General features: G+C 44.0%; 1 protein-coding gene across 4 annotated transcripts in view; it reads left to right on the forward strand.

Moving 5' to 3' along the window:
• Positions 1-19,865, forward strand: part of SPEF2 (sperm flagellar 2) — a 91,273-nt gene that overhangs the window by 44,665 nt on the left and 26,743 nt on the right. For all 4 annotated transcript variants that reach the window (XM_080973368.1, XM_080973369.1, XM_080973366.1 and 1 more), the window contains exons 20-30: positions 28-108; positions 433-569; positions 1,808-1,935; positions 2,035-2,173; positions 4,550-4,687; positions 7,409-7,569; positions 8,980-9,154; positions 10,916-11,159; positions 15,145-15,264; positions 16,654-16,792; positions 17,420-17,649. In XM_080973368.1, coding sequence (XP_080829494.1) covers positions 28-108; positions 433-569; positions 1,808-1,935; positions 2,035-2,173; positions 4,550-4,687; positions 7,409-7,569; positions 8,980-9,154; positions 10,916-11,159; positions 15,145-15,264; positions 16,654-16,792; positions 17,420-17,649 — 1,692 coding nt within the window. The remainder of the gene's footprint in view (positions 1-27; positions 109-432; positions 570-1,807; positions 1,936-2,034; positions 2,174-4,549; positions 4,688-7,408; positions 7,570-8,979; positions 9,155-10,915; positions 11,160-15,144; positions 15,265-16,653; positions 16,793-17,419; positions 17,650-19,865) is intronic.

The following is a 19,865-nucleotide window of genomic DNA, read 5'->3' on the forward strand; positions in this document are numbered from 1 at the left end:
TCTGATACATATGGAATTTCTCTACAGAGTCCCCCCCAGGAGAGTCACCTAAGAAGGGTAAAAAAGGAAAGAAAGATAAAGGAGACAAAGGAAAAGAAGGTAAACCAGGTAAAGTATGGGTTTATTTAATTTTTACAGCACTGTTTTGCTGACAGCCACAAAAGACGGCTGCTTTCACTTTCACTTCCTCCTCTTCCTCCAAAAGCATCTTGGGAAGTTTTGATTAGGCAGGGGAAACATTTTGGTTGGCAAAGGGAAGAGGAAGACATTCTCAAGCCTGAAGCCTGACCTGAATGATAAATAATATACTCATAAAATGTCCATCAATCAAAGGCATTCAGGGAAATCAACCAACGTTTGTTACTCACAACTTATTAAAGTATTCCTAGGTAAAATACTTTCCCAAATGTTAACGGTGTGTTTATATTTAAGGCACTCCACGAGGGAAAGAGAAAGGGAAGACCGCTCCAGCTTCAGCTGAAGATGTACCGCCTCCCCCTCCTGTAGAGCTACCTCGAATTAAACCAGGATCAGATGAATGGGTTTACGTTGATGAACCACTTCCTCAAGTATGGCAGTCCAAAATCAGCATTACATTATGGTGGTCTTCCTTCCTTCCTTCCCCACCCTCACCTTTGCCTTGATGTTTTGAATGGCTTCCAATGCCATGGTAAACATAAAATGGAAAAGGTGTTGTTGTTTTTTTGCAAAACTGGTTGGCCAATTCTTGAGATAGGGAGAGTCGTATGCACTGCAGCCTCCCCATAGGTCGCTGTAGAAGGCAAGAAAAGTCTTAAAGCGAAGTTATTGGGTTGGATTTAATGTCATGCTACAACAGATGTTCTGTCAGCATAAACATTTCAGCTTGTCAGATGGAACGATTCTCCTTTCCTCCCCCGTGTGCTTTTCTGGGGTTTCTCCTGGCTCCCCCTGGGCCAATTTGGGGAGGGGCAGATAAAGCCCCATTGCACAAGATGAGGCTTGTTAGATGAATCCCATCCATGGTGGTTAAGAATTTGAGTTAGGAGGAGGAATTTTAAAAGTGCAAAATAAGTAAAAGGCTTGTTATTAGTATCCTCCTGCCCAATTTCCAAGGCGTTTAGTCATATATCCTCCATAACACCATTTGAGATAGTTTACTGAAAGACAGAAATTGGCTCAAGGCCACCCAGTGAGCTTGGAGATTTGAAATGAGGGCGTTCCCTTTCCATTCGTAATACTTTGCCTATAGCATGACACTGGCTCTTGCCAAGAAGGTGGCTGTGTCAAGCATAGTATCAGCAATGACATGGCAAGAAGGCATGGAAGTTGAGGTAAGAGAAGAAAATAAAATAAAAAGGTAGAATTATTATTATTTTTATTATTATTTTTATTATTATTATTATTTATTTGTACCCCGCCCATCTGGCTGGGTTTCCCCAGCCACTCTGGGTGGCTTCCATGGAAACCAAAATACACTAAAATATCACAGATTAAAAACTTCCCTGAACAGGGCTGCCTTAAGATGTCTTCTGAATGTCAGGTAGTTATTTATCGCTTTCACATCTGATGGGAGGGCGTTCCACAGGGCGGGCGCCACTACCGAGAAGGCCCTCTGCCTGGTTCCCTATAGCTTTGCTTCTCGCAATGAGGGAACCGCCAGAACCCCTCGGTGCTGGACCTCAGCGTCCGGGCAGAACGATGGGGGTGGAGACGCTCCTTCAATAACTTATGGTGCAACAACTTAATATACACCCTTCCTGACAGCATTTTAGTTAGGCAGCCCATTGGTCGGCACATAAAACCAATGTCCTTTAAAACTTAACAGGAGGTGCCTGAATTTTTAGTTCCTTATTGGGAAACGGTGGAGAAAACCTATAAGAATAACATCAAAGCCACACTTCGATGCCTCAGAGGTGAACAGCATGTCATCATTCATTATCTGTCACATGCTAGGTAAGCCAAGGGGATTTTATGACTCAATGATATGCACTGTTCCTGCCACCATCTTTCATTTTTTGAACCTTTGGCTTCTTCTCATTTTGTTGTGCACAGAAATCATTTCAGGGAATTCTTAACACGCCCCGACCACAAACAGGAGTTTGTGACTCAGTGGCAAGCCGATTATAACTCAGTGGCTGATGACCTGTGGGAAGACGATGAAACGAAAGAAGAGCTGCATCAAAGGGTTACTGTAAGTGGCATCTGAAAGTGTTGGAAAGTGTTGGAGAGCCAGTGTGATGTAGTGGTTAAGAGCGCTAGTCTCGTAATCTGGTGAACCGGGTTCGCGTCTCCGCTCCTCCACATGCAGCTGCTGGGTGACCTTGGGCTAGTCACACTTCTTTGAAGTCTCTCAGCCCCACTCATCTCACAGAGTGTTTGTTGTGGGGGAGGAGGGGAAAGGAGAGTGTTAGCCGCTTTGAGACTCCTTCGGGTAGTGATAAAGCGGGATATCAAATCCAAACTCTTCTTCTTCTTCTTCTTCTTCTTCTTGGATCACTTGCTGAGCTTTGTCGATCTGGATCTTGCCCTGGAGTAAACAAGAATGCAAAGAAAATAGACTGCAATTCTCAAGGGCCTAACTCTTGAAGTCTCTAGTGTTTTATCGGATAGAGAGCAGGCAAATCTGTCAATTTTGATTTTGCTCAGTTTCTCACCTTCCCAATCTGAATTTCAATCAGACACATTTCTGCATCAGTTTCTTTTTTTGAGGATTGTAAAAACCAGTTAGCAAGCATTTTAGTGTGTATTTCCTCTAATGCATCCATTTTCGTATGCAATTTTGCCGAATACTGTAATGCATTAATAGTATAATTATTATAATGCACTGTACATTAATTTTATTAATATATGCATTTTTATGTATACTTTCCCCACAATATACACATTTTTGGAGGCTTCTTTTTGCCTGGAAAACTGCATGTGAATATCAAAGAATAGCTGCACTTGGGTTCACATACTGCTTTAGATGCCTGGGAAAGGTGTCCTGCAGTCAGAGGAGCACTGCGGCTCTCCAGTAGGAAGAGGAAATATTTGAGCCTCGTCTCCTGACTTTGGTGTGATATATCTGGTATGCCTGTACACTGGGATGGAGAACCTGTTGGGCTCCAGCTCCCATCAGCCCCAGCCAGCATGGAGAATGGTCAGAGATGATGGGAGTTGTAGTCCAATATCTGGAGGGTCACAGGTTTCCCACTCTTGCTGTGCACCTTTTGCCTAAGACCTACAGAGTCTGCATGCATAGATGCAAAAGTTCTTGTGGCACAAGAGCAAATGCCATTTTCAGTATACTTTTTGAAATTTTACTTGGCTGTGTCATTTCCATCAGTGCATTTTTGCTGTTTGCAAGAAAGGCATGAAATCGTCACGTCAGATGATTAGACGTTAGATGCATGAGATCTTACATTGCAATACTGAGGAAGTGTGATACTTTAACTTGAAATTAAGTAGCAAGAGAATCGGGACTAGAAATCCATCCCTACCACATGACATACCCAAAGCTTATCTCCAAAGGCACATAGCTAATGTGGCTGCTGACCACAACACCTGTTTAAGTTACTGGGAAGAGAAATTTATGGTATCCTCTTCTATGGCAGCTTAGTGACTCAGGCAATAGAGTAATGGAAAACTGAGTGGCTTAAAAGGAGTAAAACCTGAAGCTTGGTTTGGTTCAGGGGGATATTTTTGCTTATTGTGGTAGAAGGCACCTGCTTTTTCTTAAGAAAAAAAAAATTCTCAGCCCTCATTCATAAACCACTGAGATGAAAGCCATTAAGATAAAAGTCACATCCATCAATATCTGAATGGGAAACTAAGTTATACAAATGTGCAGTGATATGAAAATTTACAGGCTACATGTTTATGAAAGAAGAGAGACAACAGTATAATAACCTTATTCCAAACTGGCATAGCTTTATTATTTACTGAGAAAGTTCCTGTTTTAAGACACGTTTCCTATACTTCGCAACAAACTGCCATAGTAATGTCACTATTTATGGCAAGTGTGGGAAGCCTTTGGCCCTCCAGATGTTGCTAAACTACAACTCCCACCACCCCTGACCATTGGCCATGCTTGCTGGGGCTGATGGGAGTTGTAGTTCAGCAACATCTGGAAGGCCAAAGACTCCCCACGACAACACCTGGAGGAGGAGAAGAAGAAGAAGAAGAAGAAGAAGAGTTTGGATTTGATATCCCGCTTTATCATGCCCAAAGGAGTCTCAAAGCTAACATTCTCCTTTCCCTTCCTCCCCGACAACAAACACTCTGTGAGGTGAGTGGGGCGGAGAGACTTCAAAGAAGTGTGACTAGCGCAGGGTCACCCAGCAGCTGCATGTGAAGGAGCGGAGACGCGAACCCAGTTCACCAGATTACGAGTCTACCGCTCCTAACCACTACACCACACTGGCTCTCACTGGGCTATTGGCTAACCCTGGTGTGGGGCCTCATTAAGAGACTGATGTGTGAACTGGAACTAAATATCAAACATGCACTTAACTGTCGTTTTTATTTCTGTTGTGTTTTGGCAAAGCATTTTTGATGTTTTGGTACTTTTCACTTTTCATCTTTTCAGGACCTAAGAGATCGTCTGTGGGATATCTGTGAAAACAGGAGGGATGAAGCTGAGCAAGAGCGCAATGATATCATGAGCGATGGCTGGCTGCCAGACCGATTGGCACTTCTGATGAACCACATCTTTTCACTTATGCAGGTCTAGCAATATTATGTTGTTGGTGTATTTTTTTTAATAGTCTAAATGGGGGAGGGGCTGGCTTTTACACTGATGTGTGTTTTGAGCCCTTGACTGAAGCTATAACCTAACTAGGCCATTAGCAAAACATATTTAGCTACTCTATGGCTACAAGCAGCATCCTCTGCTGTGCAAGTTGAAAAGTTAAGGTCTGGTAAGCTGCTCATTGCTTGTATTCTCATTGTGCTGTTGGATCCAGATGTAGCTGCACACATAGGGATGTAAGAAGGCATCTTCTCCCATTCTGCCTGTGTTTGTCACATGCAGCATCGTTTCCATTCATCTGCAGTTTGTCTTCCTCCAAAACCTATGTTATTTGTCTCACTGTCCACTGTAGCAAAACATTACTACCTTCTTCCACCCCATTCATTTTAGTGCAAAAGTGCGGCAAATGCAATCAATTAGGTATTGTTTGGGGACTGAAAGCAACAACAGTGGCAAATACCAATTGCATTCACTGGATTGGTTTCCTTTCTGGACATGGGATGCGAACACCAGCAATTTCCAATCCTGTTTCTGCTTTCATCAGAATTCCCCAGCATTTGTATTCATGCATCAGTGTTTATGCAGCTTGAGACTGGTTTGTTTGTTTAACAAAATTTGTGTTGCACTTATAAGTTTATAAGTCTCCGAGCAGTTTACAAAAAAAAAAAAAGGTTGGGAAATGAAATTCAGATCATCATTGCTGTGCAAATCAGCATGCATTCCAGAATTCATTCTATGTAGTGCAAGGCCAAACTGGTTGCTGGTTCGTAGCTTTTGGCTCATTTCTTTCTCATTTTGCTTCTGCCTTCCTTTGCTCTGCCCTTGTCTTGCTTTTGCTTCACTTTGTCTAGCCTAGCCTTGATCCCAGGACTTGACCCTCTGCCTTGGCAGTAGACGGATCTGACATAGAGCTAAAGAGCACGACGCCTAAACCTTTGACCTGGTGTGCTTTTCTTCACAATTGGATAGCAACACTCATGTTGATTGGTTTGGGGTTCCCCCCTCCCGACACACACACCTTTGAGACTGTGGCTTTCTGAATTTTCCCATGAAAACACAGCACCGTTTTTGCTTTTCAGTTATATATTTAGAGGCTTCTGTTCTAATAATAAATCAAAAGTATGACAGGTGCATAATGCTTCTTGCCTGCACTTTGAAGGAAGAGATGCTCTGAACTTGCCAAAATTCGCCTGGCACTACTGCTCATTTAAGCATATTTATAGACTGAAAGTAAGGAGTTTGCATAAATGTGACGTAGGGCCAAAGCAGACATTACATGGCCACCATTCACATGTGAGACCCATTTGCATAAAAAGCAGGAAAAATAACATATTGGGAAAGGGAGCTGAACCCACTCGCTGTGCTTTATCTCAACGGCTCTACGTCCTCCTCCATTTCCAGTTGTGTCTCAGAAATAAACAAGGAAAGGAGAAAAAGTGGAGCAACAGGGAACATAAAACATAGGAGGAAGAAGGGTTCAGCACCTCCCATTTGCCCTGCTTTTACAAGCAGATCCACCTCCTGCTTTATATGTGAATGGGACAGACACATATGTGAATGGGCCAGTATCACATTTATATGTGGGGAAGATCATAGCTCAGTGGTAGAGCGTCTGCTTTGCATGCAGAAGGTCCTAGGTTCAATCCCCAGCATCTCCAGTTAAGACTGGGAGGGAACCCTGCCTGAATTCCTGGAGAGCCACTGTTAGTGTAGACAATACTGAGATAGATGGACCAATGGTCAACTCAGCATAAGGCAGCTTCCTATATTCCTCTGTGTGAATGGGCCAGCATGGCACATCGTTTGGCCCTCTTTTTTCTGAGCAGAAGAGTGACTTCTAGGGACATCCTTTGCTACCTGTCCCTTAACCTGAGGTAAGAGAATGGGAGCAGGCCAACGGATTGCACATGCTCTCCCCTTTCGCATTCAGATTTGCCTCCCCACCCTCTGCTAAGTTCCAATCATGGCTAGTCATTAGGTTTCCCCCATGCCAAACTTGATTAGCACAAACTAGGGTTCGTTCCTCACCAGGGTTTGAAGGTGGCTGCAAGTGGGGTTAGTAGCAAACCCTGGTTAGCATTAACCCTGGTTAAAGTCAGTGCACAACAAGGCATGTTTTAGATTGATGGTGGGGAGAATTAACATGGGAGATGAGAAGCAAAGGGATAGGGATAGGAGAGTACAGTCTTTTGGAGAAACCCTCAACCACAGTTTCCAAAAGTTCCTCAAGTTTCTGGAGGAAGGAATGCAACAGTTACAACTGTATAGTTCTGGTATGGGTAGCATAGCGAAGGACTTTCTTGGTTGTTGTTAAAGAGAACATTAGGATTATTTGGCTCAAGATAGAGAAGGAAAAGCAATACCCCCATATCTCTTCCTCAAATTTTCCCCATAAAATCCAGTTGTGAAAAAACATATAATGGGATATCATTGCATCACATAACACTTTGAAGTTACAAGTGAAAGGGTGGAAATATGTGGCTGCTGCACAGTCATGGTTTGTCCTCAGTTGTGTCTTTAGTATGCTTGGTCCTAAAATTGTTTAAATATTGGGTCCCTTTTTAAAGTCTATCCCCCCCCCCCCCCCGCTATAGCATTTTGATGTTTTAGGAACTGCTTTGTGAATTATCCATGGAGATAAGGTGTCAGGAAATACTTGAATAATTTCTTGTTTTGTTTTCCTGGCATATCATGAAGAATGAACTGGACCGTTTCCAGGATACCAAGAGGCTTTTGCATGACTACTATAGAGGGATGGAAGGCAAAATCCCAACGGAGACCAGCAATGAGTTCGCCAGAATACCTTTGATAGATCTAACTGATAAAGAACAACCCATGGAAGAGGCCAAGACTAGAATGTACATTTAAAATTGTGGTATTGTAATAATCACTGGATGTGGGGGGAGGAGAGAGGAAGGGAGAATATAACTGATTTGGGAATAGAGTAAGCTATGCGCATGAATGGGGAAGTGTAAATAGTCAACAGTAGTCAGCCCCACACCTCGCATTCAAAAGATTCCAGGTTTAATCTCTGGCATTTCCAGTTGCAAAAAGGGATCTTAGATAGCAGATATTGGTAAATACTTCTGGTCAAGACCTTGGAACTCTGTTGCTACTGGTCAGAGCAAGCAACAGTGGGCTAGATGGACCATTGGTCTGATCTTGTGTAAAGTGGCTTCTTATGTTCCGATAGTACACCTGTGAGAAGAATTCAAGGTGACAGCTTTAGGTATTATGGTTGCAGTGAAGTAAATAGTTACACTCTTCGTGTAATCAACATAACTGTGAATTTATGAGAATTAAAAGTCTGGAGAGAGGGCAGGCGCATGCATCCTATACTTACCCTCTCCACCTATCATGGATTATATGCACACTACACACTCATGCACAATGCAGTGAGGTGTGTGCACATTCACAAACACACAAAATACCTATGCTTTGCTCCTGGACACTCACCGGGTTGCTAAAGTGCAAATTCAAACCCGGATTAGATCACCAAATGAACACAGGTACTTGTGCAAATGCTTGCATAAAGACAGAATACCAAGCAGACACCTTTTCCCTAAGCTCAGATCTCTGTCCTTGCAAGGCAAGGGTCATCACCCTCTTGCTGCCCTCTCTTTCCCCCAGTGGCTTGAGTTCCCTGGAAGGAGGGATTAATTATTATGCCACTCTGGGAACTGTAGCTTTGTGAGGGGCATAGGGAGTCTCCTAATACCTCTCAGCACCCTTACAGTTTCCAGGATTCTTTGAGGGAAGCCATGACTGTTTAACACGGTATAAAACTTCTTTAAATGTAAGGTGCAGATATGGCCTAGGTTTTACAAGTGCCATCAGGGAACGAGAGTAAGATTTGGGTTCCTTCCCACCTCACCTTCAACAGTACAGGCAGGATGTTGAGTGTAAACCTTACATAGATGAGTATGGGTCACTATCCATCCGCTTTAAAAAAAGAAGAAAGGGATAGATAATTTGGCAGGGACTTCACCCGTCTATGTGCCTTGGTTTGTACTAAATGTCCTACATGCAGTGGGAGAATGTTGAAACTTGAGGTTTGTCCCATGCACCATTTCTATGCAGAACGTAAACAAGAGGCCTGCATGGGAACCAGGTTGTATTTTTTTATATGAGACCTTTATAATGAACAGAAATATTCTCTTGCAGTGCAAATATACAAGTTTAAGTTTTGAGAAATGCAGAAGTAAATCTGTTGCCTCTCTCTCTCTCTCTCTCTCTCTCTCTCTCTCTCTCTCTCTCTTTGTTTTAAGAATTCCTCTGAGTGTTCACAGAGCTGCTTCTCCAGAACCAAAGGACAAGATGAAAGCAATTCCAGTCAAGATCAAGGATGATGTGTTTTCTGAAAGCATAATCTTTAATTTTGCCCCAGAAGAAAAACAGATTACTGAGATGTGGCACAATATTGTAGCCACAATATCCAACATGGTAAGAAAAGCCACAAGTATTAAAAGAGTTCAAACAGAGATCTGGATACAGCCATTAAGAATGTAAAAAGAGCTTGCTGGATCAGGCCTGTAGGAAACCCGCACTCAGGAAATTCTGCAATTTCCAACATTGGGCATCCTGCCTCCGACCATGGAGGCAATTTGGAAGCATTCTGATAAATTATTTGCTGACTCCAGTGCAAGATTACTGCAGTGTTCTCTCTTTAAGGATTCCCCTGAAGACAGAAACTCTGATTTGTGCAAATTTTCACAGTTTTAATTGGGCATTCTTACCTATTATATAAATGTGCTAGCACTATTCAGAGAATCCCTTCAATATCTCAAAAAAGCATCTCTATAGAGAATTTGGTGATAAAAATATTCTTTGAAATTTGATCAGTTACTTACATGATGAAACAGTGTGAAAGTCAAATTCATCACGGAACAGCTGTAGTTATTCCCCCCTCCCTAAATCATACATAAATGATTTTTTACTTGGCTGCAGAGATCCCATGAGTGGAATGCTGCTGAGAGGATACTCTCACTGGCAGAAGGGGAAGGGGAGGCAATTTTCACTGATTCCCCTTCAAGCCCCATGCACCTCTTCGAAAATATGCAGAAGGTTGGTGAGCCTTTCAAAGCAGCGCAAGTATAAACAGCAAAAACCGGTCTTCTCTCCCCACTCTCACCATCAGCAGGAGCCCCCACTGGATTGAAGACGCTTCCATTCATGGAAGAGCAAGTCTGTATCCATGCCCTGTACTGTATGTTTCTCTGTCTCTTATTTAGGTAAGGGATAGCCAGTGTGGTGTTCTCCAAATATTTATTGGACTCCGGCTCCCATCAGCCTCAGCCAACACCGCCAAAGGGCATAGATTATGGGAGTTGGAGTCCACAAAGCCTGCAGATTATCCGTAATCTAGATAATGTGCATTTGTGACGGATGGTCTGTTTTACTTATTTTATTTATTTATTAGGTTCATATCCCACCCTTCATCAAAATATCTCAGGGTGATTCACAAGACAAAAATACAAGATAAAACCACAAATGTGTCGTTAAAACAAAAACAACAAAACAATAGCCCCCTCTCCCACAAACACATTGAAAAGACTGTAGAATATTAGTCAGCCAAAGGCCTGATTGAAGAGGAATGTTGTTGCCTAGCACTTAAACATATATAATGAAGGCACCAGATGAACCTCCCTGAGGAGAGCATTACACAACGGGGAGCCACTGCAGAAAAGGCCCCATTCTCGTGTTGCCACCCTCCGAACCTCACATGGAGGAGGCACATGTAGAAGGACCTCAGATTATGAACACAGAGTTTGAGTTGGTTTATATGGGGAAAGGCAGTTCTTATATAAGCCCTATGGGTCTCATCCAAAGAGTCCCTTACATGAGCAGAAGGGTCTTCTCTTATTTCAAGGGAGTGTCTCCAGTATCTGCCCATTCATTCTGTGGTTGAAGGCCCCATGCTACAGCCTGTGTGTTTCCAGAATGTTGTAAGAGCAGAAGAAGAGTATGGGAGCAGTTATATTAGATTCCCACCAACCACCTGGAGCAACTTGGGGACTGGAAGGAGAAAGTTCAGAAGCCACCGCATTATCTCTGGATCCCAACCTATAGAGAAGTAATAGTTTATAATGTTAAGTGGTCTGTTTCATAACTACATGCTGGTTATTGACAATCATGAAACAACAGTCGTTTTGTTCAAAATGCTCTTGCTGCTTTTTTACTTAAGTGTGACCCTTTAAAATTAAGGTTACAGCTGAAATACAAGCAAAAGAGGCGGAGGAAGAAAAAGAACGACTTCAGCAAGAAATGAAAGAAAAAGAGCGCCAAAAATCTTCCCAAGCAGAAAAGAAGGGGAAAGAAGGGAAAGGGAAAAAAGGGAAAGGAGGAAAGGAAGCCAAAGGTGGAAAGGATGCCAAAGGAGGGAAAGGAGGGAAAGATGCCAAAGGAAAGGAAGGCAAAGATGCCAAAGGCAAAAAAGGAAAAAAGAAAGGTAAATGAGATGCAAGGTAAAAGAAAGGGAGAATTCTGGATTAATACAATTGTGTTTGATCATTTAAAAAAAACAAAAACTTTGCATGCCCAGCAAAACAGAGGAGGGGAGTTAAGGTATAACCCTTACTGGAGCCTGTACACACGTCGGTCCCCCTTTTCAGGAGTTAGTTCAGGGACAGGGAGACTGTGGCTGCTCACATGTTGCTGGACTACAACTCCCACAATCCCAGGGGTGTAGGAAAGGGGGTGCGGCTGATGCAGTCCGCCCTGGGTGTCATCCTTGAGGGGGGTGACAAAATGGCACACCACGGGGAGCAGCACTCACCGTGGGGCCTGGCAAGCAGTGTGCTCGAGCCACGCATCTCTCCTGAGAGTGATGTGGTGGCTTGGGGCCCCGCGCTGCCCGAAATGGCAGTGTGGGGCTTGCGTCTGCCAGGCGGCCTCTGTGGGCAGCACGCAGTTCCCCCATGCACAGATCACCACAGTGCCCCATGCACGGATCACCGCAGCGCCCCTTTGCACGGATCGCCCTGCCCCCGTGGGTGGATCGCCCCAGGGGTGGATCATCCCCATGGGTGGATCACCCCACCCCCGCCACTCCGGGTGCCAGAGCAGCTAGCTGCGCCCCTGCACAATCCCCAACCATTTGCCATGCTGACAGTGACAGATGGGAGTTGGAGTCCAACAACTAAAGCAGTCAGGTTCTGGTCTAGAAATGACATCTAAAATTAAGGTAATCTACAAGCTCTAACTCTGCTTCACTACTGTATTGGAATACAGTATACAAAGGAGATGTATTGCTTAATGCATGGTTTTATTATGGCTGTCAATTTTCCCTGTGTATTATTAACGATTGGTTGCAAGCTCACTGTGGCTGAAAAACAGCATACAAATGTAATAAACAGTAACTTCTAGAGGGTTGCAGGTTCCCCACTCCTAAATTAGACTGTACCCAAAGATCTTTCTTGGTCTGTTGTCAGAGAGAAGTCTTACAGTTCAAAAAGCAAAGCCAAAAAGGCAGCATTTGACACTTGATGTTATAAATGAACGTTGTTTGGTATTTTGGCATTTTGTATCTTGTCATATTATGGGACGTGGGTGGTGCTGTGGGTTAAACCACAGAGCCTAAGACTTGCCGATCAGAAGGTCGGCGGTTCGAATCCCTGTGACGGGGTGAGCTCCCATTCCTCGGTCCCTGCTCCTGCCAACCTAGCAGTTTGAAAGCACATCAAAGTGCAAGTAGATAAATAGGTACTGCTCCGTCGGGAAGGTAAACGGTGTTTCCGTGTGCTGCTCTGGTTTGCCAGAAGCGGCTTAGTCATGCTGGCCACATGACCCGGAAGCTGTACGCCGGCTCCCTCAGCCAGTAAAGTGAGATGAGCACCGCAACCCCAGAGTTGGCCACGACTGGACCTAATGGTCAGGGGTCCCTTTACCTTTACCTTATCTTGTCATGTTACACTGTTGTGGTATACAGAGTCAAACCATTTGTCCATCTAGCTCTTTACGATGTCAGACAGGGCCTATCTGGAGATCCCAGGGTTTGACCTGGAACCTTTGGCATGGAAACCATTGAGCTGTGCTGCTTCCCAAATGGGCATCCATGCCATCTGACCGAAGCAGCAGCAGTAAGGGCAGCAGAAACACCTGGGGAATCAGGGAGAGAGGTTTGCCAAGGACCATTTCAAGGAAGAAGGAAAGCCCAGGACCAATGCAGACCAGGTCTGCATTGATGAAAAGGTCATAAGCCCAGCGCTCTATTTCAGAGATGGGTGTTATTCCCCTTATGACCAGTGCTGCAAATCTAGAGAGGCAGCAGCGCCACTGCAAGGGAGCTGATGTCCCCCCCTCCCAAGTGGTGCCAACAGCCACTGATCCTGAGAGTTCTGAGTCCTGGGATCCGTTGATTCCATCTGGCCAGAATAGCCAAGCCAGCAGGTAGACTGGAAGAGGACTCTGAAAAGCATCTGAAATCCCACAGTAGCTCCCTTTTGCTGCCTTAGTTAGCCCTTCTGAAGAGACACAGTTGCTGGATATTAGACCAGGTTTGTTCTGAAGAGAGGCAGCTTCAAAAATAAGGCAACGTCACCTTCCTTGATATCTGATTTGTTGGGTTGTATTCAATCAAGTTTTAGTCGGGACAGACCTATTGGAATGAATGGACCTCAGTCATGTTCATTAATTTCAGTGTGTCTGCTCTGAGTAAAACGTACTTGAATGCCACTCACTGCTGTTATGGCATACTTTGAGAACTGTCATAGTTGAATAGCGGTTATGCTATTGTAAAATGAAGAAATAAGTTTCGTTCTAGGAATATCCAAATCGCTAGGCTTTTATTTTATTTCTTTATTAGATTTCTTTCCCACTTTTCACCCAAGGAGCTCAAAGTGGTGGCACGCATGGTCCGTCCCCCCCATTTTATCCTCACGACAACCCTTTGAGGTAGGCTGGGCTAAAAGGTCACCCAGTCAGCTTCATGACTGAGTGGGGATCTGAACCTTGGTTTCCCAGACCTTAGTCCAACACTCTTAATTGCTACCCCACATTGTCTTCTAGAGACCGGGACCACAAATATTCCCAGAGAAGGCTTTCCCCAAGTTTATACACCCTTCTCATTCACAACCCGTTAGACCTCTTATTCAGATTTGGCAATTAATTGCTCAGATCTACTTCCTAGTATAAAAATTACTCTGATCTATACCCTAGTATAACCACAGTTCAGCTGTCCTTACTGTTAGAATCATAGAATTGTTGAGTTGGAAGGGACCTCAAGGGTCATCTAGTTCAACTCCCTGCAATGCTGAAATCTTTTGTCCAACATGGGGCTCAAACACATGACCCTAAGATCAGCATAAGGGGGTAAAGGGACCCCTGACCATTAGGTACAGTCGAGACCGACTCTGGGGTTGCGGCACTCATCTCGCTTTATTGGCCGAGGGAGCCGGCATACAGCTTCCAGGTCATGTGGCCAGCATGACTAAGCCGCTTCTGGTGAACCAGAGCACTGCACGGAAACGCCGTTTACCTTCCTGCCGGAGCAGTACCTATTTATCTACTTGCACTTTGACGTGCTTTCAAACTGCTAGGTTGGCAGGAGCAGGGACCGAGCAACGGGAGCTCACCCCGTCGCGGGGATTCAAACCGCCAATCTTCTGATCAGCAAGTCCTAGGCTCTGTGGTTTAACCCACAGCGCCACCCGCGTCCCACCTCTTATTTCTGTGAATATTTCTGCCTTGCTGAGAAGTGGCTTTACATGTATCCAAAGCCAGACAGATTTTTTGATTTTTTTTGGCAAGGTTGAGGTTGCAGTAAAAAACCAAGATTTTCTTAATTGGCTTCCATTGTGATATAGTGGTTAGAAGTACTGGACAAATCCCTACTCAGCCATGAAACTCACTGGGTGACCTTGGGCCATTTACCATATTTCCTCCTAACCTACCTTACCAGGGGACAACCAGATATCTGGTCTGCACTCAGATAGGTCCTACATGTGAGTAGTTTATGCATTAAGTTTAGGAAGCACCTGAGTGTGCTGGTTGCATGATGTAACTGTCCTGAAATGCTTTCCAAGCACTGTTTCTTTATTAAATTTATAGCTTGAGTTTCGTCCAAAGAGTATGCATCGTTACCTCTCACCCTTCCTTTTATCCTCACCATCACCATGTGAGGGTGGGAGCCTGAGAAAGACCCTGGGCCACCCAGGAAGCCTCATGGTTGGGTGAGGATTTGAACCCAGGTCTCCCCAGTCCCAGTCTGATGCTGCGATTGCTATGCCACACTACATAATGATCAAGTGAAGCTGTCTCTTGTTGCCTCTAATTTCAGATCCTGTTTCTGAAATGTTGACAAGTTCAGTTTTACCTACATTTTGAGTTGCGTTCATTTTGTGAAATGCCCTATTAGGCTAGCAGTAGTGTAAGCATTATGCAAACAGAAATTTGCAGATTCTTTTATTTGTAAAAATACGTGCTTCTCCTTGCAGCCTCTCATTCTCCACCAGAGCCAACGCCAACACCAATTCCTTTATCCCCGGAGGAACTGAAGAAGCTAGAACTGAGGCTTAAAATGAAGCAGGAATATTTTGCTGCGCTGGAACATGAAGGTATGCATTAAATTTCAACCAGGGAAATTCAGAAACAGCTCCATATTTGCAATTTAGGGAATGCTTAAGCTGGAAAATAGTGGGAAAGAAAGACCACGGATTGCTTTCAATATTCAAAATGCTACAGCAGCATTTGCTTGAACGTGTTGTGGGCATTATGCTTAACCATTTTAAACACTATCCATTATTTACTGCCATAACCCTGGATAAGATTTAAAACCTAGTGAAACCATGTTGTAGGTTGCTAAACTAGGCCTTCCTCCAGGAAGGTGTATATAATATGACATTGGATAAACTTGCTTGTTATCGCCTTGTTACCTGAGAAACTGGGGGGGGGGCAGGGAAAACCGCCATAACCATGGTTTGCTTGCCGCAGCTGAAATAATTAAGCATCGATAATGAAATCCATGGTTTGCAAAACCATTTCAACCCATGGTTTCACATCACACTTGCAACGTTTAGGTATTACGATATAATGCTAACTAATTAACTAACAACGGTTAAGGGAAACTAATTTTGGCAGTAGCTTCAAGGCAGACAACTAGTAGAAGTGAATGGCCACAAATACATTTATCCAATTATTAAGACAATTTTAACCCACCATTCACTGGATGACCTCATGGTGGAATTATTTAAAGCAGTAGCAAGCCAACAAAATGAGAAGTAAAGTATATAGAATAATTAAAAAATTTATTCCAACATAAAGCCACAACAGTAAAGCAGTGAAACTAGCATCCTGTGCAAGCCCAGCAAACACATTTTAATCTGGCGCCGGAATGTCAGCCGTGTTAGTGCCTATTAAACTTATGGGGTGAGACCATTACACAATTGTGGAGCAATTTAGGTGACTTTAAAAGCAGATTAGTGGGGGCCCTGCTGGCCATGGAGTAAGCAGCAGAGAGCTCCCAGATAAAATATTTTAAAAGAAGATTCCTCACTTTCTATTTATTTTTTATTATTACTTTGTTTAAAATAATATAATAAAATATTAATGCAGATTAGACAAATTCCTGGTTGTTAAGGCTGTCCATGGCTGCTTGTCACTAATGATGGAAATATACTATCTACAGGATCCAAAGCATTGTGCCCTAGAATACTGGGGAACAACTGTGGGAGACGGCTATGGTGTCTAAGTCTTGCTTAGGGCTCACTATAGGCATCTGGTTGGCTGCAGTGGAAATAGGCTGCTGGAAAAGATTAGCTTTCAGTCTCAACCAGCAAGTCTCTTCTGTTCTTCACAGGACTCTTACTTGGAGCAGCCCAGCTTTTGTAGACCCATCGGATCAGACTGCCAGTTTCCCAAATAATGCCTAAACCTAACGCTTGATTGCCAGACCTGTAAAACAGTGTTTGTATTCTTACTTGCTCTTAAACAATTTCTTAAAACAGCGGAGGCTGCAAAATCTCGGCTTGAGCTGTTGAAAGCCAAAGCACTCGCCTTCACTGAAGATCTGCAAACGAAAGCAGAAGTAACATACAGGAATATGGAAAAATGGCTTGGGGAGAGGTTCTTGGCTGAAATGGCAAGGTAATGGTTAATTTTGATGAAAGCATTAGAATAATGGAATCATTGAACTGTAGATTTGGAAGGGACCCCGAGGTAATGCGGGAGGTTTTAGGAGGAAAGAGGAAATTCGTGCAAGCCTCTACAGGAGCAGGTGAGCTGGTGTTCAGGTTGGAGTTGCACAGAGGCGCACTCAAGGCCAATCTGGGTATTCTATTATATTCAAAATATTCCTTATATTCTCCTTCATTTGTCTACATGGAAGAAACCCTGCTTGATCTTGATGTATATACTCATTTAGTATATTTTTCAATCTGTTAGCTAATACGTTTGCAAACAACTTGTAATCATTGTTTAACAGAGAAATAGGCCTGTAGTTTTTAATTTGCAGCAAATCTGAATCTTGTTTTGGGATTACTGTAATATAGGCCTCTTTCCATGTTTCTGGGATTTCACCTGTAATCAACTCAAGGCCAGTTTGGTGCCCTTGCCTGGCATCTGCCACCACCTCGCTGCTCCCCCTTCTTCTCTCAATAAGCAACATTTCTGCAGAGAAGCTATTGCTGTGGCTCTGTGTCACACCAGACAAGCTGCTCCTGCTGAAGCTTTTTAACCCCTCTGCCACTGTTTCTTAAATGTGTATCCTTACAGTGTTGACAAATTAACCGAGGTTGCCCGCCACCACATCGAAACCTCTACCAAGATCCAGTACGAATTAGTTCTGGAAGGCGTAGAGTTTTACATTAACGGTGATGTCAAAGTCTTTCCAGATCCTCTTCCTCCACCTCGTCCTCCATCGGTCGAAATGCCTACAAATGGTACTTTAACTATTTCGCAGCTTAGCACGCTTCATAAGCAGTTTCTGCAGGTGGCACCTAAAGGTAAGAAATCACCTCCTACATATGGTTGTTTTCAAAAAGTTATTTATTTATTGTTTATTTCCCCAAAGTATTTGTATCCTGTTCTTCACACACACACACACACACACACACACACACACACCCCAAGGCTTACACACAGAGTGGCTTAACAGCGATCAATAACAAGATGATCTCTGCCATTAAATACTGACTTGAGATATAAAGCTACTAACAGTTTTATATCCCTGCTAGCAGTAATTCTGGAACTTCTTTCAATGGTGTGTTCCAGTATATGGAAATGCTTCTTTCAATTATAACTAAGTGCAGCGTCAAAACACTCATGAGCCATGCAGGTTACCTCATACATCAACAGTCCTCTCCTATACATCAGGCTTCCTCAAACTTGCCCTCCAGATGTTTTGAGACTACATCATCCCTGACCGCTGGTCCTGGTAGCTAGGGATCATGGGAGTTGTAGGCCAAAAATATCTGGAGGGCCGAGTTTGAGGAAGCCTGGTGTCTACAATGTCCCATCCTCTGGCTATCCTCCTTCTTAAATTACTCTGGAAAGATTCCTTCCTTAGCCAATATAAGACTTTTTACAGTCTGTTTGTGGCACTGGGAGCAATTGGGGCAGCAGTATTACAGTTGAGGAGGGGAGAGTTGTGGCCTGCATGTTGCACTCACATCAGTTTATCCACTTTGCAAATGTACCCACAGGACCAAGAAGTTTGGCAACCCCTGCTGTACATGTTTACTTGGGAGTAAGCCCTACTTTGCTTTTTTAGCGCTTTCTCCCAGGAAAGGTTGAGTAGGATTCCGAGCTACATTTAGAACATTACTTTTTTAAAAGGTTGTTAATTGAGCATTCTTCCTGATTTGCTTTGCACAGTCTGTGCAGGGAGGTCAGGCAACATCAGCCTGGAAGCAGGCTGTAAAATGTGCTTTTTCTGAACACGTAGATATGCTCTTCTATATTGACGCTGACCTGGTAACAACTTACCATCAGCATTAGCATCAAAACATCTATCCTGCCTTCTTCCCAAAGGAGACTGTGGTCTATTAAATGGTTTCCCAACTCAGTGCCCTCCAGATGTTTTGGACCACAATTTCTATCATTCCTGATAGAAATATTACTGGAGCTGACAGAATGGCACCAGGTTGGGGAATGCTGGTCTGCAGCAAGCTATCTGGAGTAAAGGTAAAGGGACCTCTGACCATTAGGTCCAGTCGTGACCAACTCTAGGGTTGCGGTGCTCATCTCGCTTTATTGGCCGAGGGAGCCGGCGTACAGCTTCCGTGTCATGTGGCCAGCATGACTAAGCTGCTTCTGGCGAACCAGAGCAGCGCACGGAAACGCCGTTTACCTTCCCACCAGAGCAGTACCTATTTATCTACTTGCACTTTGACATGCTTTCGAACTGCTAGGTTGGCAGGAGCAGGGACTGATAATAATAATATAATAATAATAATTTATTATTTATACCCCGTCCATCTGGCTGAGTTTCCCCAGCCACTCTGGGCGGCTCCCAATCAAGTGTTAAAAACAGTACATCATTAAATATTAAAAACTTCCCTGAATAGGGCTGCCTTCAGATGTCTTTTAAAGATAGGATAGCTGCTTATTTTCTTCACATCTGAAGGGAGGGTGTTCCACAGGGTGGGCGCCACTACTGAGAAGGCCCTCTGTCTGGTTCCCTGTAACCTTACTTCTCGCAATGAGGGAACTGCCAGAAGGCCCTTGGCACTGGATCTCAGTGTCCGGACTAAACGACACTGAGCAACGGGAGCTCACCCCGTCGCGGGGATTCAAACCGCTGACCTTCTGATCTGTAAGTCCTAGGCTCTGTGGTTTAACCCACAGCGCCACCTGCGCTATCTGGAGTAGCCAGATGCAAAAGTGGGCAGGTGTCCTGCACATTTTGATAGTTGTGAGGAAGGGGGGATTTCTGTAGCTATAGTTCACCATGCAAGCTGCACCTGCTGAAAATTCCCTCTTCCACTCAACTATTAAAAAGTTCAGGAGCCTTGTCCTTGTTTGTATCTGGCCCAGCCTAAAGCTATCAGGGGGTAGATATTTAGTATCGGTCAAAGACAGCCTTGCCGCTCCCCACGCCAAGCCCTGTTGATATAATCTCAGCTCTAGATTTATTTGCATAGAGGTCCTTCTCCTCCTTGCTTGCCTCCGACTTGATACAGGGTGTAATACACTGTTGTACCATCTGAACTAGGAATAA

This window comes from Podarcis pityusensis (assembly GCF_964106645.2).
Source record: "Podarcis pityusensis genome assembly, chromosome: 11".
NCBI classification, from domain to species: domain Eukaryota; kingdom Metazoa; phylum Chordata; class Lepidosauria; order Squamata; family Lacertidae; genus Podarcis; species Podarcis pityusensis.